Source organism: Mustela erminea, chromosome 3, assembly GCF_009829155.1.
Source record: "Mustela erminea isolate mMusErm1 chromosome 3, mMusErm1.Pri, whole genome shotgun sequence".
In the NCBI taxonomy this organism is placed as follows: domain Eukaryota; kingdom Metazoa; phylum Chordata; class Mammalia; order Carnivora; family Mustelidae; genus Mustela; species Mustela erminea.
The window spans coordinates 80,354,210-80,382,104 of NC_045616.1; the positions used below are offsets into that span (position 1 = coordinate 80,354,210).

Genomic DNA, 27,895 nt, shown 5'->3' on the forward strand with positions numbered 1-27,895 from the left:
TATCACATCACCCTGCTCCATCTTCAGCATAGAACTTCGTACTGCCTGAAGTGATTTTGTTCTTTTGCTTATGCATTGCCCACAGCCAAACCGCCCCCTGCCTGTCTCCAGTAATATGTAAGCTTGTTATGCGTAAGAGACCATGTCTTCCTAAGGGATCCCCTAAGGAAGGCGCCTTCCGAGCTTTGAATGCTGCCTGGCATGCCGGAAATGCTCGATACTGCTTATGGAATACATTTTCATGTTCCCTTTAAAAAACTTCCCAACAACCCCATGGCAGAAATACAGTTATAGTATTTATTTAGATGGAAAACTCCAGGCTCAGGCAAAGAAAAGATTTCCACCCAGGTCTGTCTTTTTTTTGGGGTGGGGGGGGACTGGCTTTCTGAGCCATTAGACTTTAGTGTTTTCCTCTGTCTCTCCTGTCAACAGCGTGAGGCCATGATCTGCAGCCCAGGGGTGTGTGAGCTCACTAGGGATTGCTGTGAGATGTGGAACCCACCCACCTATTCCCAAGGGCTCCCTCCTTTCCCTCAGAGACAGCCTTCATTGTAGGTACAAAGGCCTTCATTGTAGGTACAAAGGCTTCTATTTTTTCATTATCTGGGAGGAAAGCAAGGTGTGATTACTATTCCAGTTTCACAGAGAAAGAAAATGAGTTCGAATGGTTTAACTGATGTGCTCCCGGTGACATAGGGAGTAGAGGAGCTAAGATGGAAATTCCCAAATGACCTGGGTAATGCTGAGTATCTGAACTCCTCTAGAACTCCCAGGGAATCAGCCAATCCTTGTCCTCAAATGACTGCTCCAAAGCCTCCATGCTCAGCGCCCCGATTTGGGATGCAGCGTTTCTTGTTTTATGCACCTTTAGTTTTGTGTTCAGAAAGCCTTGTGTCTAAAAGTAAGAAATGAAAAAATAGAAGCCTTTGTACCCCTACGGGTTGTATAAAATTTCCCTTATAAACAAACTTCTATAGGGCAGCTTCATATCTTCTGACTGCGAGTTACTAAGTGCCCATGAGCCTCCCTGCCTACTGTGAGTTTAGATAACCTGGAACATCCAGTGCAGATAATCCACACCCAAGCTCATGTTAGCTTGTCTTGCCTAGATAACCTCTCAACTTCCTCACCTTGGATCAGGCCATCCAGTTTTGCATCCTAGATTTCTAAGGTCACATTAAAGCTCAGACATGACCATCGTTATCTGGGCAGAATTTACACTGGCTTTCAAAGGCCAGACTAGAAAGGAAAATACCATGTGAGGCAGGGTGGGGTAGTCAGAATGTTTCTCCTTCTGACACAGTGTAAGGTCTCCCCAGGAGGATTAAATTTTCCTGGTGACTTTTTTCTTCCATAAAACCTCCAGGGGAGAAGGAATTTGGAATCTATATCTTTCAAAGCCTGTTCACTGCTCATCCCCTTACTCTGTCCTATCCCACACCCCACTCCTGCATACACATAATCTGAGTCTCTTCCAAGTTAAAATTAGATGCCACCAATGCCAGGGAACTCAAGATATCTCCAGGAGACCCAATTTTACCTTTGTTTTCAAGGTTTCTGTTAGGAGAACAGTTATTATGGTCTTAATAATATAGTAATAGTCATGTTAGTCTTATCCTGATAATATGGGTTCTTATATTTATGTCATTGGTATTAATACAGCATTGCATTATATAATGATACCAATATGGCATCAACAATATTCATCAAAATTAATACTATACTATTTAACCATGTATTAATAATTATTAATCTCCCAGGTGTTCCAGTCTTTCCGAAGGACTTTTAATACATTATCTAAGTCAGCCCTTACCATATGAGAACGAGACCCCCAATCCCAGTTAACACATAAGAAAATGGAGGCTGGGGAAGAGAACAGTTTGCCAGAGGTTTCAGAATTAACAGGAAGGAGGTACCTGGGTGACTTAGTTGGTTGAACCCAACTCTTGGTTTTGGCTCAGGTCATGATCTCAGGGTTGTGAGATCGAGCCCCTCAAGAGCTCCAAGTTGCACTCTCCACACATCAGGGAGTCAGCTTCTCCCTCTTCCTCTGCCCCTCCCCCAGCTGATGCATGTGCACTCTTTCTTTCTCCCAAATTAAACTGAATTGAACTGAAATGAAATGAATAATAATTTATTTATTTATTTATTTATTTTAAGTGCATAGGGAGTTCTGGGACCCAACCCATACCTAGCTGCTGGCCCACGCTGGGTGCTAAGCAGCCTTCTTCACACTGTGCTTGTGCAGAGACTCGTCCTCACTTTTCTCATCTGACATTCGGATGACACAGATACTACCTACATCACAGAGCTGCCAGGGTTAAATGCAGTAATGTGTGTGAAGTCTTTAGGAAGCTGTGTATCTCACAGTAAGCCCTCAATAAATGCTATTATGTGATCCAACAGCACTTATCAAAATTGATTCTTCTTCTAAGTATTTTTTTTCACTTAAAGTATTATCTTTATATTTTTCCTTGTTAGTCGGGAGCAGTTCTTTCTCTTTTTGTGTACAATTTACAGTAAGATAGTAAATTCTATTTTCTTACTGGTACACTCTGAGCTGCAAATAATTTTCAGAAAGTGATTTTACTATAAAAATTTTAATTGGCTTTTTTCCTTCCTGAATGTCAGTCACATCCTTTGTGTCTGCTTCATAGTGAAACACTTCTCCCAAGCTTAAGAAACAAGTCATACCTAGAAATCCTGCAAAAATGCCAGTTTCCATGGCAACCAAAATAAGCAGACATGAAAAATGCCAAATGTAATCAATCAATGCCTTTGAGTTTTCTTTGGGTTCTGTGGATTCCTTCAAGTGATGGACAAGAAAGCCAGTGTTTGTTTGTATTTGTTTTTATCTTCAGACTGGAATATATTTTTCATACACGTGTATTTTCATTTTTTTTTCATTCATCTCCAGTCTAGACACAAAAGATTAGTGTTTATAATTTGAGAGAAATGACAAGATCACAAAATGAAGCAGTACCTATAATGTGGGACAGGTGAGGAGAGGTAGAGTGAGAAACAGAAACAGGAGCTGGGAGGGTCCAACCAAATCTTCTAAGAGCAGGAAAGGTGAAGCTGAGATGTTGGGGTTTTATTCAGCAACATAAAGGAGCCGCCCTGGGTGATTTTTGAGCACATAAATTGGGTCAGAACTGGGCTTTCCTGGGGCACTTGGGTGGTACAGTTGGTTAAGCATCTGCCTCTTGGTTTTGGCTCAGGTGGTGATCTCGGGATGGTAAGATTGAGCCCAGGGTTGGCTCCATACTCTGTGGAGCCTGTTTGGGACTCTCGCTCCCTCCCCCTCTACCCTAACCCTCCCCCATGCTTGTTCTCTCAAAAAAAAAATCTTAAAAAAAAAATACTGGGGTTTACTAGGAGAAATATCACCATCATGAAAGCCTGCCTCATTCAACACACAAGAACCCTAGAGCAAAGCTGTCCAGGAGAAATACAAACAGTCCACAAATGCAAGGCATGTATGTGATTTTTAAATTTCTTGTAACCACAATTACAAAATGTAAAAAAGAAATCATTAGTTTTAATAACATACTGTATTTAATTCATCCAAAATATTATAATTTTAACTTGTAATCAATATAAAAATTATTGCTGAGGTTTTTACATTCTGGTGTGTATTTTCATTTAGAGTAAGTCTTGGTTCAGACTTGGTATATTCTAAGTACTCTGTGTAGCCAGTGATCACTGTATTGGGCAGCACAGGTCTAGAGCATATGTAATAATAAGTGACTAGGAAGGGACCCTGGCCGAAGCTGGGGGCAAGATCAAAGACAGTCATTGAAGGATGCCTGGCTATTTATTTTCCCAAGTCTCCTTGTGCCCTGAGTTCTTTTAGGATATCCAGTGTGGTAATAATTGCTATGCCTTTAAAATAAAATATTCATAAATTGCCATGTGGACTTAGAAAATCCAGTTCTAGCCAAAGGTAGGTACTATTAAGGTAAGTAAAATCTCACACGCTTTCCATTATAATTACAACAATCTGAGTAAGGAGTTTGAATCTTAACATTTTTTAACTGGAGAGGCTCTTTATGATTTTTTCATGAAACTTTCCTATTTTGCAAATGGCAGAGACCCAATTTCACTGAACCGGATATTACTCCCAGGGTTCCCTAATTCTTCCTTTTTTCCAGGTTACTGTGTGTGTGTGGAGAGAGAGAGAGAGAGAGTGTAATTATGTGGTACATGTGGAGAGAGAGAGAGAGAGTGTAATTCTGTGGTACACGACAGAGGCAGAGGAACAAAGACAGTACAGACGAAGAGGGGGAGGAAGACGATAGTAAAGAACATTTGCTGAGAGGCTTCTCCAAGCCACACATGCCAGGTCCCCCCCCCTCCACCCCCCAATCTACCGAATCAGAGCCAGACTCAGCCAGTTTAAGGTATTGCCACGGCTAATCTATAAGGAGACCCACATTATCAACGGAAGTGAAGCAAAACAGAAGATTTTGTTAACCAAAATACCCGAAAGGTCTAAATGTTAGAAGGAATACTTTATTAAACTGCTTGGACGGTTAGTTGGTTGGGGGAGCAGGAGAGGTTGCTGAGTGGGGCAGGGAAGGACACAAAGGGACAGCCGTGGAGCATGCAGAAGTAACAGCCACCAGACCCCTTGAACAGAGAGGTGGCCCAATGAACCACAGTGTTTGGGGCTGGTGTGTGTTTATGCATAATGTTTGCTGGTAGAACCAAGTTGCCATAGAAAAAAGGTGAGGTTGAAGATATATCAGTTGGTTTCATTTCTCCATTACAGCAGCCAAAACAGAAGGGGGAAATAGGAGAAATATTTATAATATCACTTTGGGCACCACTTTATTAGTCTAATGATAATTCTGAGCTCTGAACTGTCCTAAGATGCCCACATGTATCAGCTTACACCTAGCCAGGGATGTGTTCTAAAAAGCTCTGCAGGTGATCTGTTCTGAACTTCTCCCCACCAAGGTGAAAACCGTTTTAGCACTGTGCCCTAATTTTAATGTGCATACGATCACCTGGGGACTTGTTAAAATGCACGTCCTGGTTGTAGGTCTGGAGAGGAGCCCTGGATTCTGCATTTCTGACAAGCTTCTGGGCGATGCCTGTGTTGGTTATCTGCAGACCACAGATGGATAGTGAGGGCCCCAAACCTCAGATACTGTCTGCACCAAATAATACAAGCATCTCCAGGTATCTCCTCCTTCCTATACTGTCTTCCTAGCTCTGGGGCCTGTGGTTCCCTTCCCTCTGAGCACTCAGTGACTGGACAAGAAAAGGTGAGGAATTGGGAGAGCCCAGGCCTCTGAGCTACAGGCCTGCTCAGGAGCCCACCTTCCCTTTGAGGCTCACCGGTTTCATCCTTTCGCCTCTCTGCCCTTAGGTGTCTAAGCTTGAAAGAGAGAAGACTCAAGAAGCAAAGAGGATCCGTGAGCTGGAGCAGCGCAAGCACACGGTCCTGGTGACGGAACTCAAAGCCAAGCTCCATGAGGAGAAGATGAAGGAGCTGCAGGCTGTGAGGGAGAATCTCATCAAGCAGCATGAGCAAGAAATGTCAAGGACAGTGAAGCTGCGGGATGGAGAGATCCAGAGGCTCAAGTCGGCCCTGTGTGCTCTCCGGGACGGCAGCAGTGACAAAGTAAGGACAGCGCTCACCATTGAGGCCCGGGAGGAGGCCCGGAAGCTGTTTGATGCCGAGCGCCTTAAGCTCTTACAGGAAATTGCGGACCTGAAAACTGCCAAGAAGCAGGTGGACGAGGCTCTAAGCAATATGATCCAGGCAGATAAGATCAAGGCCGGCGACCTTAGGAGTGAGCACCAGTCCCACCAGGAAGCCATCTCCAAGATCAAGTGGGAATCAGAGCGGGACATTCGGAGGCTGGTCAGTAACCCAGGGCAGCTCGTCAGCGCACAACCATTCTCTCCCCAGGTTTTAGAATGCCATGGGTATGCTTCTACGGGTGTATCTCATGAGCGGATTATAAATAGTGCTCACCTCCTGTCTAGCACTGACCAAAATACAAGATAAGTCTGTAGGTAGGTAGGTAAGTAGATAAATGGATTGATAAGCCAAGCCAAAATTGGAATTGTAAAATGTAGAAAACATGGGAATCACCTTTCTCATAACAACTGGCTTCTTTCAGCCATATATGGAGAGTATCTTTTCAATGACTCCTATTTTCTTGAATGTCTATAAAAATATTCTAAATTATAAGCTCTTCTAAAATCAACATGTTTTGTGAGCTTTCTATTTATAAAATGCCACTGGCTTTTTACAGGAGTGGGGAAAGTTTCTGTGGCTTTCAAGGTATCTGAAATGGCAGCCGCTGAGAGCATCCTGAGTGATTCACCTGTCTTCTTTCCAGGAACTGTGTCTGAAAACAAGAAATAGAGCCATAAGAACCCTGGTCATTTTTAAAACAGATCTTCTTTCTCAAAATAAGTAAGAGCCATTCAAAACAGTGGCCAGTATAATTTTTAAACTGTTCCTAAGTACTTTATTTGCTATTGCCAATTTCCAAGACTTATTTCAAGCCTATAGAGTTGAATCTTTCTTTTTAATACGTATGGCCAAAAACCACATTGGTCTCTCACTATACCTGAAAATAAAACAAATGTAATTATTTGTTTTATTTCATTATTCATTATATTATTTATTTTATTTCATTATTCGTTATTTCATTTATTCATTATATTATTTTATTTCAATTATTTGAAATCCATAATGTCCTAAGTTGACCACGTCCCATTATTTTAGAAGAAACATTTACATGCGTCTATACTCAGAATGTTTAGCATTAGTTGTATCTTAGTCCTGTCTTATCAAATTACCCCTCACCTGTTAGAATGCACTTTATGCTTCTCCAACAATAATACTTTCTGGCCGCCTGCCTGACTCGTTTGGTGGAGCATACAACTCTTGATCTCAGGGTTGTGAGTTCAAGCCACAAGAGGGTACTTTAAGATCTTTGAAAATAATAATATTTTCTTAGGAAAACTATACTTCCCTTTTGTGTCCGCCAATTCTAAGCAATTATTTTGTAAGAACTCCAGTTACGTTCCTTGGACCATATCTCTAGGATCTCGATTTTAAGTAAAAGTGGTTACCATAGAATATATCTATTTTTTTTAAGATTTTATTTATTTACTTGAAAGAGAGACAGTGAGAGAGAGCATTAACGAGGAGAAGGTCAGAGAGAGAAGCAGACTCCCCATGGAGCTGGGATCCTGATGCGGGACTCGATCCCAGGACTCCAGGATCATGACCTGAGCCGAAGGCAGTCGTCCAACCAACTGAGCCACCCAGGCGTCCCACCATAGAATATTTTGAAAGCTAAATGTGTCGTTTTCTTTGTACTACAATATAGGGTGACCGTAAAATGTTACCTTTGCCACACTTTCCAAATTCTTTGCAATTCATTCTATTGCCCTGGTTGACAATAAAAACCAAACACAGTGCAGAAACTTTGGTCTCTGCCTTGCCTTTGGTTTTTGAAATGACAACAGTTGATGAAGAAAGAACCAGGACTATGTCTGGAGTCAGCAGGTGGGTAAATGAAAAGGATGCTGTACACCTATTTGTGTTTGTTGATGGTTTTCAATATAAAATCTGGAAGTATATTCACTTGTTGATCTGTAGTTTCTTCTCTGACTTCCTTTCACCAGCATACTGCTAAAGTAGACGATGCATTCTCTCTTAGTAACAATGTAAAATCTAAGCTACCTTAAGAGTGGTTAAAAAACTGGGTGCAAACAGAATAACATGGGAAGTTTTTCAATAGTGCAGATGTACTTACTTTTTCTTCTTGTTCTGTTACTATCCTTACACCCAGATCCATTTTTTTGGAACTGGAAGGGGGAGAAATGAAAGCCATTCTGTTTAGAAAATTTATCCAGGGAATTCTAGTAGACACCCCTTCCCATCTAAAAACTAGATTTTGGAAGATTTTCAGTATTCTGAAGCCTGAGTCTATGCTTAAAATCACTATGCAATAGAGACTCATCGACACTGATTACTGGATATTCTAAAGAAAACTACTTTGGAAAGTGCTGGAAGGGGAAGGGTAATGTTGGGATCATTACTGCATAGCCTGTTAGAATGGGCTCTGGGGTCAGAAGACTGAACTTAAAATCTGGTTTCACTACTTGTTAACTATAGGATTATGACAAAGTTGGAAACCCTTTGGTCCTCAATTATCATCTGTAAAATGGTGATAACAAAATTTGTGTGATAGGACTGTTATAAGAGGAGATAAGGTGTATAAAGTTCTGAGGATAGTGCCTTGAATGTTGTAAAAAATCAACAAATTTTAGTTATGATGTGGGATGTGGCCATGATGAGATGATTATATGGGTAGTATGGGAGGGATTCCCAGCAAGTTCATTTAGGTAGGGTACATCAGAACCAACTAGGAGCACGGAGGCGTGGAACCATGGTAAACTGTAAATGACATCGTAGATGACAGGTCTAACAAATGAATGTACTACCTAGTTCAGAAAAACACTGGATTCAAATCTTCTACAAGGAGGTAGAAACTAAAAACAGTGCTTTCATTCTGGAATTTAAGGATAGTGTTTGACTACTCATCAAGTTATCATTTGATATCACAGGACCATGCAAAATTTAGCCCCATGTCCTTCCAATATTGATCTAAAATGTAATCCTGTGACTGAGAGACAGGATCTTGCAGATAGTTACCTGGGGAAAAATGGGACTATGCATCAATTTTTGTTCCAAATATATACATAGGCATATTTATATAAGGAACATAGCAAAGAAAGATTTACACAAAGTGATTTGTTATAAACAAGGGGACATTTTTATAAAGAGAACAGTATAATATCATTTATATTAAATGTCTCTATCCTATCTCCACTTTATTCTCATGAAATATAATAAAACGAGAAGAAAGATTTTGCCTGATGGCTATGCTTTCTTCAGAAATTGTTTAAAGTCATTAACTTCACTAGCCCTCACCAGAAATGGCACAAATTTTTCAGTCCAATGAAGCTCCTGATCAGTTGTTATCAAATGCTTGTGGCCTTTAGTTGACAAATAATTCTGAGACCATGCTGAGACTTAAAAGAAGTGAGAGTTGGGGTCCATAAATATGTCCCACAGATATAGGAGGGGAAACAGTGGCTAATATTACCAGATGTTTCCCATTCCTCTTCTTGTCCCGACCATGGTTTTCTCTGATGGTAATAAAATGGTTGCCTTAGCTCTTTGCTCAATGGAAAGATCCACCTAACACGAACCATGTTCCAAATTCACTCCTGAATTCACTCCACATTTGCCACCTGAATGCAAACATACTGGCCTTAGGAACTGACTAGTGTCCCGGAAAGTCTGCGGCTTTGTCAGCAGAAAATGACCATAGTGCATGCTGCTGTTTAGAAGCTATTCCTCCAAACAGGAAGGAACATCAAAAATTGTCCTGGGAAACACTGTAATAGAATATTGAGTATCTGTCTTTATTAACACAAATGACCCATTTTATTTTGTTTTATTTTACAAATGACCCATTTTAAAGTTAACCTCTTCTTTCTAAACCCAACCAACCTAGACTATTTCAAACAATATATTGAGCTAAAGCATCTACACAGGATATACCAGAGAGAAAATTTACTCTCTTTGATGCCTCATTATCCAAGGATAGCCTTTCATTACACAGTGTTGCCTTCTCTTGTCCATAAATTCGGTATACCTGTACAGTCATAATTTTTTCCCATAACAATCAAAGGAAAGAAGTTAAACTCCTACCATTGTAAAAATGCATTTTTTTTACAACATTTTTAAATAAAATGTCCTGGGTGTCATTTAATTCAGATGGATGAGATTAAAGCCAAGGACAGGATCATCTTTTCCCTGGAAAAGGAACTGGAGACCCAAACTGGCTATGTACAGAAACTGCAGCTGCAGAAGGAGGCATTGGATGAACAGCTCTTTCTGGTCAAGGAGGCTGAGTGTAACATGAGCAGTCCGAAACGAGAGATTCCGGGAAGAGCAGGAGACGGCTCTGAGCACTGCGGCAGCCCTGTAAGTCTGTCTGAGCTGAACAAAGAACTCAGGAGTCATCTTTTATTTAGCTCCCAAGTTTTACTTTTCACTTAAGCTCTTTTCCTGTTTGCTACAAAGAAATCAATTCTACCTCCTCCTATAAAACCAGCTAGTATCTTGGGAACAGGGTTTTCTAAACCCATAGATATCAAAGTGGTCTGCCCTGCATTAGCAGATCACAAGAGAATTACAGGTCTTTTTAAATCTTTCATAGAATTTTTCTACCCATGTGATACCTTTGCAAACTTCAGGCTATTATAAGAGTCATAAATTAGGTGAAACTCTTGCCAAGACTGGTAATTTTCCCTTGGGTGAACCATTGGGTTGGAAATTGGCAAAGCCGGTTGTCATCTACATGAGTCAAACTGTGTGACTGTATAAAAAACTAAACAGTTTAAATCATCCTCTGAAAGCTTCTAGTCTGATTGAACTTCTCACTTATTACCCTGGATTTTGATCATTTTATAGGAGAAATTATTTTAAGAACTGCAGCCAGAGAAATCAGCTTGTATATAGTTTGCTTTCATAACTTATACCTTTCAAATTATGTCGCTGCTAAAAAGATGAAAATGTATTATTTAGGAACAGAGATAGGTTCCAAAGTAGTACTTAGAACCAAGTAATGAATAATTTATGAATTGGTATTCAGGATATATATATCCCCGTAGGTGGCGGAACCAGGATTTAGCAGATGTAAGTTTCAGTTCTATCCCTGACATTTACCTGCAGTGCAGCAAAATTGTCTAGAGAACGGGCTCTAGAGTCAGACTCTTTAGTTCAAATTCTGGATCTTCCACTTACCGTGTGACCTCAGGCAAATCATTTTCCTGCTCAGAGTTTCCTCATCTGTAAAAGAGACGCATTAATGGGCCATATGGCTGGTCAGAGGTCTGGAAGAAACGGTCTGTAAAATGTTGAGCATGGTGTCTGGTTTGTAGTTAGCATTCAATAAATATTAATTATTGATCTTTTGATAGTAGCAGCAAGACCTTGAGTGAATTATGACCTCCCTGAATCTCCACTGTTCTGCTAAATCCTCTAGGATTTTATGAATCTGGAGATACAATGTGTGGGAAACTGGTTTGTCAACAGTACAGCACTATCAAAGTGTAAGATGATAATGGAATTGAAAGTCTGTAATGGTCTTATGGATGCTAGATCATGGAATCAGTCCATGAGAGCCATGTGTAAAGTGATCCATGGCTATTATGACAGTGGGGACTCCAGTAGCTCTGGGCAAAATGTACCAACAAAGGCATGAAGGTAATACACCAACCTTCTCACTCTGACCTTTTTTTCCATGAGTATGTAGGAATTTTCAAAGCCCAGCCTATCTTCTATTCTTTGGCCAAGTATGATAGGACATTTGTCCTAACTGTAGGAAACAATGTGCAGCCATGACTTAAGAAATGCTCCTTGAACCTCACGTAATCATGAATGACCTTAGTCTCAGAGATCACAAATCTGAGAGGCTCATCCAACCATCTACCAGTCACCCTGCCAGGAGTCAGGGCTCCAGAGAGTATCTGCCACATGGAATTCATTTTTAGTTTCAATCAGGCCTGGTCTTCAACCCAAGCAGTGAAATCAAGGGTTAGAAGAGAGTAAATATTTACTCTTCTCTGAATACAGAACATTTTACTCTCACCTCATAAGCCAGATGAAAGGAACCAAACCTCTTACTTTTATGAGTGGAATTCCCAAACTTTGTGAAAAGTGTTATGGAAGAAATACCCATTTTAATTTCCATGCATAGGATTTGAGAAGAAATCAGAAGAGAATAGCTGAATTGAATGCCACTATAAGAAAATTAGAAGACAGGAACACCCTGCTTGGAGATGAACGAAACGAACTGGTGAGTTCTGCCCAGAATTACTTGTTTATTTATTTGGTGATTTTTCTTATGCGTTTTGTTTAAGAAAATTTATAAGATGTTGTGGAAATATAACATAATAAAGACAAGTACACAGATAATAAAGGTCCAGTTTAATAAATATGCCCAAAGAAATACACCCATACTAGCACCACTCAAATGAGTACCTGGAAGATTACCAGTGCCTCAGAGCCTCCCTCTCTTGGGAATTCTACCAGTCACATCCTTCCAGAACTAATCCACTCACTGAATTCTGTCACTGTAGACATGCATCACCACTCTTTAAATGTTTCGTAAATGGCATCCTACAGTAATCACTCTTCTGTGTTTGGCTTTTTTGCCCAGCATTACATTTGTGGAAGTCACTCACTGTATTACTTGTGTCCACTCATTCACTTTCTTACTCTATTGTATTCAGTTAATACACCACAGTATATTTCCTCTTCGATTACTAATGGGCATTTATAGTGTTTCTTAGCAGTTTCAATATTAGTAGTGCTGCTGCATGTCTTTGGTGAGAAAATGTGTTCTTTTCTGTTGAGAACTTACCAAGGAGCAGAATGACTGGGTTGTAGGGTGTGCATGTGGTCAGCCTTAGTACTGGTTGCTGGGTCTCCACAGTTGTGAGAACAATTGCATTCCTGTATTCCTGTTCTCCCGCCAATGTGGGAGACTTGGCAGTTTCTCCCCGGCTTTGCCAACATGCACAGATCGTTGATCATCTTAGTAAGTATGGTGGGTATGAGCAATATTCTGATTGTAGGATTTTGATTTTTACTTTCCTTAATAAGGAGGTTGAGTGAATTATCAAATATCTTTTGGCTTTTGGGGTGTCGTGTGATTTGCCCTTTGTTTTTCATAAAATTTTCTTTTGTGAGCAGAGTTGCGCAGCGGAAGCGTGCTGGGCCCATAAAATTTTCTTTTGTGTTGCCTTTATTTTCTTATTAATATTAGGAATTCTTTATATCATTTTGTATATTTGTATTTAAAATATTCTGCTCTGGGGACACCTGGCTCAGTCGGTTAAATGTCTGACTCTTGGTCTCAGCTTAGGTCATGATCTCAGGGTGTTAAGATCGGCCCGTGTCAGGCTCCAGCCTCAGCATGGAGTCTGCCAGAGATTCCTTCTCTTTCTCCCTCTGCCCTTTCCCCATGCTCTCTCATGCTGTCTCTCTCTCTCTCACACACACACAAATAAATCTTAAAAAAAAAAAAAAATCCTGCTCTGTGCCTTACATTGTACTTTTTTTTTTTTTTTAAGATTTTATTTATTTATTTGACAGATCACAAGTAGGCAGAGAGGCAGGCAGGTGAGGGGCGGGGAGAAGCAGGCTCCCTGCTGAGCAGAGAGCCCGATGCGGGGCTGGATCCCAGGACCCTGGGATCATGACCTGAGCCAAAGGCTTTAACCCACTGAGCCACCCAGGTGCCCCACATTGTACATTCTTAATGGTAGTTCTTGATACAAAGAAGTTATAATTTCAGCATTTTGTTTTTTCCAAATATATACATTTTAAGTCATAAGTCTCTAAGCATGACTAGCTTCATCCCATACATTTTTTATGTCATAAAGTATTGTTATTTCAAAATCTTTTCTAATATATGATTTCTTCTTCAACCCATGGTTTACTTAGCACCGTAAGGCTTAACTTCTAAATATTTGGAGATTTTTGAGTTATCTCTCTACTAATGATTTCTAATGATTTTTAATTCCATTGTAGTCAGAGAATATACTTTATATTATTTCTTTTTTTTAAGTTGAAGTACAGTTGACATGCAATGTTACATTAGTCAGTAATACTTTGTATCATTTCATTCTTTAAAAACTTGTTGAAATCTACTTTTTGATGGTAACATACTGTCAATTTTAGAAACATTCCATGTTCTCATAAAAAGAAGGTATACTTTGCAATCATTGCAAGGGTTTTGAGTCAAGTTCATTAGTAGTCTTGTTTAAAATCTCCTATATCTTTATACTTTTTCTGTGTGCTTCTTCTCCCAACAGATTTGTCCATATCTATTCTTAGTTTTGTCAAGTTTGCTTTATATATATATTTGAAGTTATATTACTAGGTACATGTAAATTAAGATTTATTAAATGTTTGCATCCTGATTTTTTTTTTTTATCTTTAGTAACACTTCTTGACTTAAAGTCTTGGTCTGATGTCAGTTGCACTATATCGGATATTTTCTTTTAATGGTTTCATGAATATCTATATTGACTTTCACACTTTATAATATTTAAGTTATATCTTTTAAAAGGAACTTTTTTTTTTTTTTAGGTACTTTGAGTCTTATGGTATGATAGAATTACTGATATCTCCTTTTACATGTGTTCTTCTGCATCTTCTGTAAATAGCATCTACTAAGTAAATTTAACTGTTTAAAACCCTTGTCATTGACCTTCAGAAAAGAGATGAAGTTTAAAATAGTGAACCTAGTGGAATTATTTTTTGTCCTTGTATATGTTTCATATTTAATATGGTTTCTTCAGACACTGAAACTTGAATCTGAGGACTAAATGAGGTTATGAAAAATTTTGGCCTTTGATATAAAATGGGTTTCCAAATGGCAGTTAGGATACAGTTGGGAAGTGCTGTTTTAGAATCCCACAAGCAGCTGTTTCAAATATTTATAGGTAGCTAATTCTCCTACCCCAGTACTTCCGAAAACGTTAAATTCTCAAAAACAAGAGTGAGTACTTTAAACAGTCTTGTCAGATGATTCTGATTGATAGACCCCACCACTTTCCTTGCTAAAGTACCCCTCCCCCAATACATACTCATTCAGAAACATTAGCATAAAGTCACTGAACTAAGCACAGGAACTTTCACATGAAAATGGAAATTGTTATGTATAGAGGAACCATAAATGAGAGTTTTAAGTGTAAAAGGGAGTTTTGAGAGTAAAAGGGAGGGGACTATTAACAATTACCCCAAGATAGCATTCATAAAATTAGACCAGTGGTTCTCAGCTAGAGGCAGTTTTGGCAGTATCTGGAGACATTTTTGATTGTCACAATTGGGAGGATGTTATCAGCATCTAGCGGGCAGAGGCCAGGGATGCTGCTAAACATTCTACAATGCAGGACATCTCCTCATGACAAAAAATATCTAGCCCAGAATGTCTAGAGTGCCGATGTTGAGAAACCCTGCCTTAGACTAACTAGCAAACCAGAATATGGTCACTCTTAATTATGGGTGGGTAAGAATATAATCATACTTTTCCTAAGCTCGGTGAGAATGAAATATTCTTAAACACAAATATCAATAAAGTTTTGAGAGTATTTTTTTTTTCCTCAGTAACATTTTCTTAAAAATAAACATCCTTGGGGCATCTGGCTGGCTTAGAAGAACATGAGCCTTCTGCTCTTGGGGTTATGAGTTCAAGCCCCACATTGGGTGTAGAGATTACCAAAAAAAAAAAAAAAACACAACTTTAAAAAATGAATGAACAGCCTTAGTACGGTTTTAGGAGTCGTAGCAACATCTCTCATGGGAAGAAGTGGTTTTGGTGACAACCAGGCTTGGGTTTGGGTCCTGGTTGCACTACTTAGTGACTTGTGATTCACACTAGCTGCTTTATCTCTTTGAGCCAGTGAGGGGTCATTGCAGGCCTGGGGAGAGGTATGAGCAGCATGAGATGGGGGCTGAGTGTGCAGGATAACTGGGCTGGAGGAATCAAGGGCAAGCAAGGCATGCAATTGCTCTTCCTGAGCATTTCCAAAAGGAGAACCTTGGCCACACCTCCTTGAAGGTAATACTTGGTACAGAGTTGTGAATACTCTGATGGCAGACCATTAGAGGAAACTGAAAACAAAGCAGTCGGGCTGTTAAATGAAGGATGGACATGGTCAGTTCTGAGACACAGAGAGAAGCAGACCAAGGTGGCCCTGGGTAGGTTTCACCCCTGTCAGTTCACTCCTTCTGCCCCCACATCCACTCCAGCACAAGAGACAAATTATAACTTATGTCTTCGCAGTTAAAACGTGTGCGGGAAACCGAGAAACAATGTAAACCTCTTCTGGAAAGGAACAAGTGCCTCGCCAAGAGGAACGATGAGCTGATGGTGTCTTTGCAACGCATGGAAGAGAAGTTAAAAGCCGTTACTAAGGAAAATTCAGAAATGGTGTGTATCACAGACTCTGCAAGACTGCAACTTCCCTCTTTATGTTACACCACTAACCTGACTTACTGCTCTTTCTGAGTTTGTTTTTAAAATACAATGCTATTCATGAAAGTTGGGGTTTTTCCCTGTGTAAACAAGGAACCTTAAAGGAAGAAAGCAAGAGAAAGTTGCTGGCTCTGAATTTAAAGGGGTTTCTAAATTTGGAGAATGGTAGGAGTGCTTCGGGATCTGCATACTTTCCAAAATCTTCCCAATAGAGAAGCAAACTTTCAACATAGCTCCTCAGCCACAGAGACTTCCTTCCAAGAATTTCACTAACGTGCTCTTTATAGAACTGTACGATGGGTGCTCTCATCTTCTGAGACATTGCGTAATAGTTGAGAAATAGATGCTACCACTTGAATTATGTATGGACGGTGATAAGCTCATGCACTCTTAACAGACTTACAGCACAGCTATCGAGATCTTCAGACATCCCTGATGATTTTGACATGTAGAAAATACAATATACTTGAGGGTTTTCGTTGATGGCATCTGTGAAGCTGAGCAATTTTCACATTTAGCTGGAGCCTCATAAAGTTTCTACAGATATTTTATGTGAACTGTTCAAGTTTGGGAATTTTAAAGTCTCTACCTATTCTTTCTTCTTTTCTAATCCAGAGAGAAAAAATAACATCCCACCCACCCTTAAAGAAATTAAAATCTCTGAATGACCTCGATCAAGCTAATGAAGAACAAGAGACAGAGTTTTTAAAACTTCAAGTCATTGAGCAGCAGAACATTATTGATGAGCTCACAAGGGTAGGTCTTGATGAACCTATAAACTCTAAGCTGTTTCCAAGGGCAAGTAGCTGAGAAATCAACATACACTGGAAGCACTTAATAATTTCCGATTAGCCCCAAAGGCCCACGTTTATATATTCAATACATAAGTAGGTTGAAGAGCCTCTACTCCAAAAATAGTTGATATTATTAAACTGTTTTATACATTTTCAGTTATAATCCTTTGTTAACTAGTTTGGTAACACAAATAGTGGCTGCAGAACACCCTAAAAGAACTTCTAAATGCATCGTCATGTGAGTAGGTAGGTAGTGTGGATATACCTTATAATTGCATTCCAGTATCAAGATTCTGAGGCTCAGAGATTAAATATTTGGCCAACAATAACAGGATCATATGCCTCTTATTTCCCAACATTTAATTCCGTGTCTAGCACATAGGTGCAGTTTAATATTTGTTGAATGAACCTCTGTCGAAGCACTTTTCACTCTGCCTTGAACACCACACGCAAACTTCCAGTGTGGGTACAGGGATTCCAGTGCAGAAGGTGACATTGTAATTGCATGACAGAGTGGAAATTTCAGTCCTGATCTTCTGACCATGACCTCAGTGCCTGTAGAGCTGTTACTACTCCCATTTACATCTGGTCAAGGCCTGTTTTGCCAGCAGCAGTGGACTAAGACCTTCAGACGCCTTTCAGTTTCCTCTTTGCCTCTCTGTCTTTATTCCATTATTATCTCTGGTCACTCTCACTTCAGGACCAAGCCAAGGGCCAGAGAGTTGAAGAACCAGCAATTGGGATGGGGGGGGACGGTTAGTCAAGTGTCTCCAGAGTAAGGTGAGCAAGCTGATTTATTGCTGTTGAGGGGAGAAAAGATAATTTTAGGTTATAACTATTTGTGGTTTATCCTTTTAAAATCATCTATGTTGAGTTAAAAGGCATATACTGTATTAGAGTAATCTAAGTATAAATTTTCAAAAGTTTCAGATATATTGAGGTTTTATAATAAAAATATTTTTACATGGCAAGAAATCCTAAAGGTTAAGATCACTGGCATAAACGAGATTATGTATTAAATATGGCCTTCTAAAGCAGTGTGCCTCTTACTTCACATCCACATCGTTAATTTCTAGAAAATCCCAGAATCACTCAGCCATACTTTTCTTGACTTTGAGTATCTGAACTTAAGCTAAAAGTTTCTTAAAGGAATTTGATGTGTTGGGGTGCCTGGGTGGCTCAGTGGGTTAAGCCTCTGCCTTTGACTCAGGTCATGATCCCAGCGTTCTGGGATCAAGCCCCGCATTGGGCTCCCTGCTCAGCAGAGAGTCTGCTTCTCCCTCTCCCTCTTTCTGCTGCTGCCTACTGGTGCTTTCTCTCTGTCTCTCTGTCAAATACATAAATAGAATATTTTTTTAAAAAGGGAATTTGATGTGTTGATGCATATTATCCAGACTTTCAGGGAAACTAAGTGTCACTTATTTAATCTACCTTTAAATTTATACAGTAAATATGTGGGGTACTTAGTGGATGAGCACCAAATTCCCAGGATATCTCCATCCACAGCAACAATGAATCAAGAAATCAATTGTGGTGGGGGGGGGAGGGAAGAAATAGATTGTGATTTCTAGATATTCTTTGAGTTTCCCAGAACATTCCAACTACAACAACCCCCCCCCCAAAAAAACCCCACTAGATTACTCTAACCCAGTAGATACTCTGTTCCCATCTTCAGAGGCTACAGGTGAGAATAAGAGTCTGAGACAGCTTGCTATGCCTTTCAACTGATTAAATGAAAAGAATAAAGTTTATGCAAAATAGCACTTTTTAAATACTTATATAGAAAGTAATTTTGGGTTTGAGAAAACTGAAAAATTGTGCTTTGGGAAAATATGAGTATTTTCAGAGCTACTTGATCTTCAAGTATAACAAAGGATTCTGATGAAGAAGACAGTGTACTTCCTTATTGGGAGGCTCTCAGATCCACATAGATTATCAGGAAAAGTTGTAGTGTATTTTTACTTAAAAAATATGTAAGTAGCAGGGGAGCTGACTTAATTGGTTAAGCAACCAACTCTTGGTTTCCACTCAGTTCCTGATCTCAGCATCATGAGATCAAGCCCGGCACACCCAGCGTGAAGCCTGTTTGAGATTCTTTCCCCTCCGTCTTCCTCTCCCTTTGCTCCTCCCCCTACTTGTGCGCACTCTCTGTCTCTCTCTCTCTCTCTCTCTCTCTTAAATAAATAAATAAAATCTTTAAAAAGATCTGTAAGTAACAAACTGCCAAAAAATTGCCAAAATTACAAAACACAATCTTATTTTAAATAGAAAGGCATAATGCTTCAGGGGAAAACCAACTCTATAATTGCGAAGGGGTGGGGTGCGGACCACCTAGAAGGAAACATGTACCAACTCAACATCTGAATTCTTCATCTGTTTTCCAGGACCGAGAAAAGCTCATCCGTAGGAGAAAACATAGAAGAAGTTCCAAGCCAATTAAGGTAATGGGAAAACTAGGTTATCAGGCTTTTGCCACAAGCTCTGTGAAAGAAGTGAGGCTTGCCAAGGAATCTTCCTGCAAAGATGTGATAAATCAAATGTTCCTAAACTGCAGCAAACCATGGGCTCTATTTGCTAGAAGAAAATCTCTTAATAGTTCTTAGAAGTCCAAAAATTATTACATTATGGATTTTAACCTTTAAGGTTTGCTTTATTATGACTTTATCTGAGCAAATAAGGCACTAGGTTTGATGTCGAAGGCATTATCTGACAAGCTGGAGAGTCAGACTCCAAAGAATATGCAAGAGATACACATGATTTAATGCCTCCTGGTGAACAACATTAGTGTCTCATACTCATCCTGTAATTATTAGTATATTTTTATTATTCTCTTGAAGAGTATTATTGATACTAGTTTGATTTTATTATTCCATTGGATTTGGATACTATTCTGAGAATGATTACTAGTAACGTTACACTCAGTCCACCCATATCTGTATAGTCTCTTATAATCCACAGAGTTTTGTTAATTTGTTTATTTGTTTGATTTTGTTTTGATCAAGTACATTATTTGATTTGGATATGAGATTGGATGGTAAGACTTACAATTTGATAATCCCAAATAGGTGCCTGGACTTTAAATGTCTTGATTATATTTTAAGTACTGGAAAGAGCAAATCATATAAACAACTCATGATATAAAATGTAATATAAAATAGGCTCCAATGTTTCTATGAAGAGACCAAAATATCCATGATATTCCATTCCTCAAAAACATCATAAATGAAACAAAAGGAGACACACTTTTATAGGAATTATTGTGTTCATTCCCAGAGTGTTTATTTCCTCCAAGAAGCACTAAAGGACCCCTGTCTTCTGTGTCCTTTTGCACATATGCCGGTTGATGGTGCCCTGATAATATGTTGACTTTACCCACTTCTAGTTGTGTCAGTAAATATGTACTTTCCCTCCCCTAGAGGCCTGTTTTGGATCCATTTATTGGCTATGATGAGGACTCCATGGATTCAGAGACATCATCCATGGCCTCGTTTAGAACTGACCGAACACCAGCTACTCCTGATGATGACTTAGATGAAGTAAGCTTTTCCACTTCTCTAGTCTTCTGTGATATTATCACCAAATCTTTCATTTAAAATGGAGAGAAAGCATTGCACTTCTTATATCCTATCTGAGCTGTGCAAAATGATCACACAATAGTTCCATTTTTACTTTGTTACCTCTTGGAAAATAGCTTTGCCAATGTCATGTAACCCTTTTAAAACTTGTCTAAAATTCCGTTCTGTAAGTTGAAGACTTTTTTCAAACTTAAAAGTTACTATCCCAAATTCTTCTTACAAGGAAGGTGAGGACCGAGGAAGAGGCTTAGAAGAACAAGCTTCTAGATACAGTTGAGGACAGGGTTTAGCAAAGTGTGCTTTGTAGACTGCCATTGTCAGAATCATCTAGGGGGATTCAATCACAGTGAAAATTCCTGGACTCTACTACATACCTCCTGATTCAGGATCTTACGGGTAGAACCCCCAAATCTGCATTTTTCACAAAGCTCCTTGGTGATTATATTATGCTCTGAAGTTTGAGACCTAAAGCTGTGAAAGAATGTATATATTTTTTAATGATTTTTTTATTTTTAAATTTTTTATAAACATATAATATATTTTTATCCCCAGGGGTACAGGTTGTGAATCGCCAGGTTTACACACTTCACAGCACTCACCATAGCACATACCCTCCCCAATTTCCATAACCCCACCCCCATTTCTTCCAACCTCCCTCCCCCCAGCAACCCTCAGTTTGTTTTGTGAGATTAAGAGTCACTTACGGTTTGTCTCCCTCCCAATCCCATCTTGTGTGAAAGCATATTTTTAAGTTTATCTCAAGATCAATCAAGAAATGTTGCATATGGATGTATGGAAAAGAATTGAGATTAAAACTCTATCATTTCCTCCCATTCGAATCCAAAAGCTAGGTGTAACTTCTCATTTGGATCCAAAATTGACTGTAATCCAAACCAAAAGAATAACCAATCATCAGATATGTATAAATAAACAAACACCTCATATTAACAAACATTAAGTATTTATGTGATGTCCATCTTGAAAGTACTACAGTGTTTATGTCTATGTACATACTTTAAAATTAAGAATCAGATCACAGGGAAAAAAAAAAAAGCAAAGAAAAGAAAATCACAGGGTGCCTGGGAGGCTCAGTTGATTAAGTGTCTGCCTCTTGATTTCGGCTCAGGTCATGATCTCAGGGTCGTGAGATTAAGCCCCATCTCAGACTCTGCACTGGGTGTGGAGCCGGTTTGCGATTCTTTATCTCCCTCTGCCACTCCCCCACACAAAACTTACTTGTGGAGCATAAGGAATAACACAGAGGACATTGGGAGATGGAGAGGAGAAGTGAGTTGGGGGAAATCGGAGGGAGAGACAAACCATGAGACTATGGACTCTGAGAAACAAACTGAAGGTTTTGGAGGGGAGGGTAGATGGGTGAGCCTAGTGGTAGGTATTAAGGAGGGCACATATTGCATGGAGCACTGGGTGTGGTGCATAAGCAATGAATCTTGGAACACTGAAAAAAAAAATAAAATTACAAAAAAAAAGAATAAAATTACACTGAATCCCATATCAAACAGATATTTACTTCTCTTTATAAAGTGGACAAATGTTAGTGTTTCACATTGAACACAGGACCCAACAGAACCTAATTATTTTTTGGCTTTTTTTTGTAACCTCAAGAGTTTAGCAGCTGAGGAATCTGAGCTACGATTTCGACAATTAACAAAAGAATATCAGGCCCTCCAAAGAGCATATGCCCTCCTGCAGGAGCAGACTGGAGGTATCATCGATGCTGAAAGGGAAGCCAAGGTCAGTATACATCTGGGGAGAGGGCTCTGAATTGACTTGCAGCAGTCATAACATAAAAGTACCATGCACATAAAAATATCAGTAGGATAGCTTCCCCTGTATCTTCTCCACTGCGGCTTTTGAACTGTTTTATCTTTTATGTCAACAAACCTTGCATCTAGAGACATTAGAACCAACTTAGATCGATTCTTTTGTTCCTTTAAAGATAGTAGTTCTTATTCTTGCTATTTGAAAGCTTATATTTTCAAAGCTAGGCAATATTGAATTTTGATAATCCATTTTTTTTACCTCCTTGCTTGGAAAAGATACTTCTGTGGTTAGCCACTTTCTTCTCTTGGTTAATAAGTGCACAGCATTACGTTGACAACTTCCAAAGAATTTTCACTGACAATATCTCATTTAATTTTTATGACACCACCCTAAGGCAGGTGTTTTATAAAAGGTGAGTTCGAGGCTCTGAGGGGTTAACTAAATTGCCCAAGATCCCATAGCTAATTAATAGAAAACTTGGATTGGATTCCACCTAAAATCTTGCTGGGTCACATGTTCTTTCCATTACATCAGGACTGCCTCTCATAAGCTTATTTAAAAAAAAAAAAAAAAAAGCCACATACACACAATACTAATACTTAAAATTTTGTGAGTGCAGTGTGGCAGGCTTGGTTTTAAGCACTTTCCATACATCATCTGATGCAATCCTCAAACAACCCTATGAGTTAGATGCTATTCTTAGCTATGTCCTTTTTATAGGAGAGGAGATAATAGCTTAGTAGGAGTTAAATGTAAATTAGCTAGGTTGAAACTAGGATATATAGCTCAGTTAGATGAAAGCTAGGGTATCAACCTCATGTTTCTGAGTTCACAATCCTAACCACCGGTACCATAACTGCCTCATAGATTAATTCACATGGGACAAAAAGGATTATGCCCACCCAGTGATTTTATCCTATTTCCCAGTTTAAAGGGTATGTAGTATGCTTTGGAATGTTGTAGGACCTACTTGTAGTTGTTTAATGGGACAGGATAGATATTATAGTTGTGTGTTTTTAAATTGTAACATACCTACGTACACATGCATATTTATACATAAATGAATATAAACATTTTTAAAAAACACTGAGGGGGCACCTGGGTGGCTCAGTGGGTTAAAGCCTCTGCCTTCGGCTTAGGTCATGATCCCAGGGTCCTGGGATCGAGCCCTGCATCAGGCTCTCTGCTCAGTGGGGAAACTGCTCCCTCCCCCCGCCTACTTGTGATCTCTGTCAAATAAATAATAAATAAAATATTTTAAAAATAAATAAATTAAAAGACACTGTGATTTGAAGTAGATAGGCAGGCAGTCATTAGAAAGGGATGTATGTGTGTTCCTTCGTGTTTATTCCCTAATACGTTAATAGTTGTGGTTTTCATGATTAGCATGTATGAAGCATTCTCACCAACATAGGGTTGGCTAATTAAGATAATGGTATACATCTTGTTTTTTGAAGAGGTGATGATCTAGAAACCAGTTCTTCCTCTCACTTCACCGCCACCTCTAAATAAATGTTTAGGGACACCTGGGTGGCTCAGTGGGTTAAGCCTCTGCCTTCGGCTCAGGTCATGAGGTCATGATATTAGGGTTCTCGGGTTGAGCCCTAAATCAGGCTCTCTGCTCAGTGGGGAGCCTGCTTCCCCCTCTCTAAGCCTGTCTCTCTGCCTACTTGTGATCTCTCTCTCTCTGTCAAATGCATACATAAGATCTTTAAATAAATACATAAAGGTTTAGTGTTATTTCTGGCCATGAAAGTCAAAGAAACTTAACCATTCTCAGCAAAATAGTCCAAAACAAATCAAGATGTTAAAAAAAAGAGTAATAGAGTAAATTGAGAGAAAGTAGAAATGCAAGAATAGGGGTGCCTGGGTGGCTCAGTTGGTTAAGTGTCCCAACTCTTATTTTGGCTTAGGTCATGATCTCAGTGTCGTGAGATCAAGCCCTGCATCAGGCTCTGCTCTCAGCACAATGTCTGCTTGAGATTCTCTCTCTCCCTCTGCCCTCACCCACTCTAGATTACATGCCCCCTGTCTCTCTAAATAAATAAGTAAAATATTAAAACAAAAGAAAATGCAAAAAATAGATAACATAGATGAATGAGTATCATGAAAATAAAAGATGTAATCATTTTGATAAAAGAAAAATAGATTGTAGTCCATTCTCATTTAAAGTTAAAATAATTAGTAAAATGAAGTTTGGGATTTTTTTAATCTGATAAAGTTAAATATAATGTTCAACAGTCCAAAGATATATTCTCCTCCATGAAGAATAAGAAAAGGAGAGGCACATGGCTGGCTCAGTCATAGCATGCAATTCTTGATCTCAGGATTGTGAGTTCAAGCCCCACAGTGGGTATAGAGATTAAGTGTCTCAACTCTTATTTTTTTTTTTTAATTTGACAGAGATCACAAGTAGGCAGAGAGGCAGGCAGAGAAAGAGAGGAGGAAGCAGGCTCCTTGCTAAGCAGAGAGCCTGATGCGGGGCTCAATCCCAGGACCCTGGGATCATGACCAGAGCCGAAGGCAGAGGCCTTAACCCACTGAGCCACCCAGGTGCCCCAAGAGATTATTTTTAAGAAAGGAAGAACTGGGCAGGGCGGACGAGGGCAGGGCACCTGGGTGGCTCAGTCAGTTAAACATCCATTGCTTGATTTCGGCTCAGGTCATGTTGTCAGGGTTGTGAGATCGAGCCCCCCCTTCAGGCTCCTCAATGGGGAGTCTGCTTGAGGTTCTCTCTCTCCCTCTTCCTTTGTTCCTCCCTACCTTCTCTCCCCTTAAAAAAGAAGGAAGGAAGGAAGGAAGGAAGGAAGGAAGGAAAAGGATCTCTTCCAATGCTGACTTTATTCCACATTATACTAAAGAACCTATCAAGATCTTAAGATAAGTAAAAAATATATGTATGGGCAAAAAACAAAGAACCCACTAATTTTTCATAGAAAATAAGGTCCTATGTAGGAAGAAGACAAGAGAATCTGAAAACAAATGAAGTTAAGGTTGCTCCGTAGAAGATCAGTGTCCAAAAATGCTGATACACATACTCATCCCACATACACATCATTCATACATACATACATCTGGATCTGGATCTAGATTTAGATTTAGGGCACAAAGTTGGCTCTGAAAGAGTGGCAAGTTTTGGGAGAGGCAAAGAGGGAGAAGGCTTTCCAGAAGAGGAATTATTCAAATAAGAGAGAAATGTAGGGTTAAAAGGTATATTTAGGAAATGAGATCACCAGCAGATCAGGGGTAAACTCTGTTGATGAGTGGTGGGGGAAAGACTGCAAATATAACGGGAGTTCTCACGTCTCACCTGAAGACTTTGAATTTTAACCTGGTGGTAAAAGGAACCATGGAAAGTTTTAGGCAAGAATTTAGATCCTAAAGATAGTTTTAAAAGGTTCTTTGGTCATAGACATTTTTTTTTTCTTCCTTGTTGAGCTCTGATGAAGAAACATAAGGCGGGGGGGAAATATTGAGTTACCATTTATTTTACTTACTGAGTTCTGGAATTTTGATTTCACTAGGCTCAAGAACAGCTGCAAGCAGAGGTGCTAAGGTATAAAGCCAAAATTGAAGATCTGGAAGCGACTCTGGCTCAGAAAGGGCAGGTAGGCATTCAGTTGCTGGCTCTTCTGCACATGCAAACAATTCAGTCCGACCGTCCTCTAGCCCCTGTGCATGGGCCATACCCAGGACACGGCTTGGCTCTCCACAGTGACCTTTCTCAAACTGTGTCAGAATGTTCAACTCAATGTTTCTGTCCCTGGTGTTTTTCTGGCCAGAGTGTGAACCCCGCTACAACATGAATGAGGTTGGGCAGGAAAGAGAAGGCCAGAGGAAGAGGAGCCCTGTACTTATAGCCTAGAGTGGTCGCAAGCTGCTGAGACAAAGACCCGCCTCTCTTTGCCTCTATGCTACATTTATGGTTCTGCATTTTAATGTTTTCCATCCATATGTATCTAGCCTGTGTGCATTCTGACCCTTTTCACTTTTTGCCTGTGTGGTCACTTCTGAGTCCCCGGAAGGCTGGTCCTGGATTATTCAGTCTGAAAAAGTTAGAGATTAGTGAGTGTCGATGAAAAGGGGGTGAAATTTTCCTGGCAACTTTGGCCCCGATGTCTTTTGAGGAAGGAGCTGATAACAAGGGGTGGGTGTCATTTACCAGCCATCAGCAGGCCACCAACCTGGGTGAGGAGACGACTCTGGCCAAGTGGTTTGACGACACACGCCCTCTTGTGCCACTCTGAAATGCTGACTGCGCAATATTCTTTGTCAAACAGGACTCACACTGGGTAGAAGATAAACAACTTTTCATTAAGAGAAACCAGGAGCTTTTAGAAAAGGTATGTTGGGCGCAACACCCTAGTGGGGCAGAGGAGAAAATGATGAGAGATCCAGGAGCAGCAGGGGGTCCTCTCAGGAGTGGCACCGGGGCTGGGGAAGGGGAGGCTTTTCTGGCGCTGCGCTATCCTCTGCTGCGTGCTCAACTGCATTCCTGTCACCGCCATTACCATCAGTTAGTGGCCCGTGTGCATGGCTCTGTGCTGGCGTTGTGCCGACTTGAGGGGATGTGATCCCGAAACCTATTGATTTGTTGACCATATATATATATATATTTATATATATACTGTTTGTGTACTGTACATACATATATATATATACACACACACACACAGGTGCACACATACTATGTGGTTGTCCATCTACAAAAAGCACACTACAAATGGGACTTGTTATTCTGTGCAAGGCATGACAGAATATGACTCCAAGACCACGCTGCAACCCAGAATAGACTGTGTTCTCACTTTTAATCGTTTTGCTAATCTTGGCTATTTATATACATATACATACATATATATATATTTTTTTAATGGGAGAATATTTTAAAAGATGTATCTAAGGCACAAAACAGCATGTCCAGGAGGTTGCTCAACAAATCAAGATGCAAAAGCATGGTGTAGGCCCAGTAGATAAATTGATTTGTCTCTGAACATAGGCTTTGACTGGGGCAATGAAATACAACAGAGACCATTTTAAATTTAAGGTGGTTTTGTCTTTAGTATTTACTTTCTGTAAATCTAGTGAAAAAATTGCAAAATATATTATTCTTGGGGGAAAAAAACGGACTTTGAAAGCCCATTTGAATAAGGGAAATAATTCTGTAGGTTCATCCATTTGTTATGTAGAAATTATTTTAGGATTTTTTCTGCCAATATTCAGTAGCCTTGGCTACTGAAATTAACCACAACACTCTCGTAAGCATGAGAAGGGAAAGAAGATGCTTATGCTTCCTCCCCTCTAGTCTAGCAAAGTCCTTAGCTTACCTCCCTTTCTGAAGGACAAGATAGCGCAGATGTGTAGAAGGCGGGTGGGTATTCCAGGATTGGGAGCTGGTACTTTCGGGGTTGGAGGGTCTCTATAAAGATAATTCATCACAAGTTGGTCCTGTGAGCCACTGACCTGATTGCCAGTGTTAATTGCCAAAACCAGAAATCTCCCCAAATATCCCATCTTGGATCCAAATGTAAGATTCTAAGTAGTAGACACTCTTTGGTCATCTAAGTCAACTTCTTAAAACTTTTGAAAGTTTGCTTGACCACAGATAGATTTTGTAAAAAAAATTTGACTACATTAATTAATG

The 27,895-nt window shown here is 39.7% G+C and overlaps 1 protein-coding gene across 9 annotated transcripts in view; it reads left to right on the forward strand.

Moving 5' to 3' along the window:
* Positions 1-27,895, forward strand: part of JAKMIP2 (janus kinase and microtubule interacting protein 2) — a 166,254-nt gene that overhangs the window by 101,670 nt on the left and 36,689 nt on the right. For 7 of the 9 annotated variants that reach the window (XR_004284013.1, XM_032336247.1, XM_032336251.1 and 4 more), the window contains exons 3-12: positions 5,378-5,875; positions 9,824-10,033; positions 11,811-11,909; positions 15,909-16,055; positions 16,716-16,856; positions 19,279-19,335; positions 20,311-20,430; positions 22,096-22,224; positions 25,779-25,862; positions 26,535-26,597. Coding sequence is in view for 8 of the 9 variants with exons in the window: in XM_032336247.1 (XP_032192138.1) it covers positions 5,378-5,875; positions 9,824-10,033; positions 11,811-11,909; positions 15,909-16,055; positions 16,716-16,856; positions 19,279-19,335; positions 20,311-20,430; positions 22,096-22,224; positions 25,779-25,862; positions 26,535-26,597 (1,548 nt within the window). In the remaining variant the exon portion in view is untranslated. The remainder of the gene's footprint in view (positions 1-5,377; positions 5,876-9,823; positions 10,034-11,810; positions 11,910-15,908; positions 16,056-16,715; positions 16,857-19,278; positions 19,336-20,310; positions 20,431-22,095; positions 22,225-25,778; positions 25,863-26,534; positions 26,598-27,895) is intronic. The other 2 variants (XM_032336253.1, XM_032336250.1) reach the window with 1 other exon arrangement.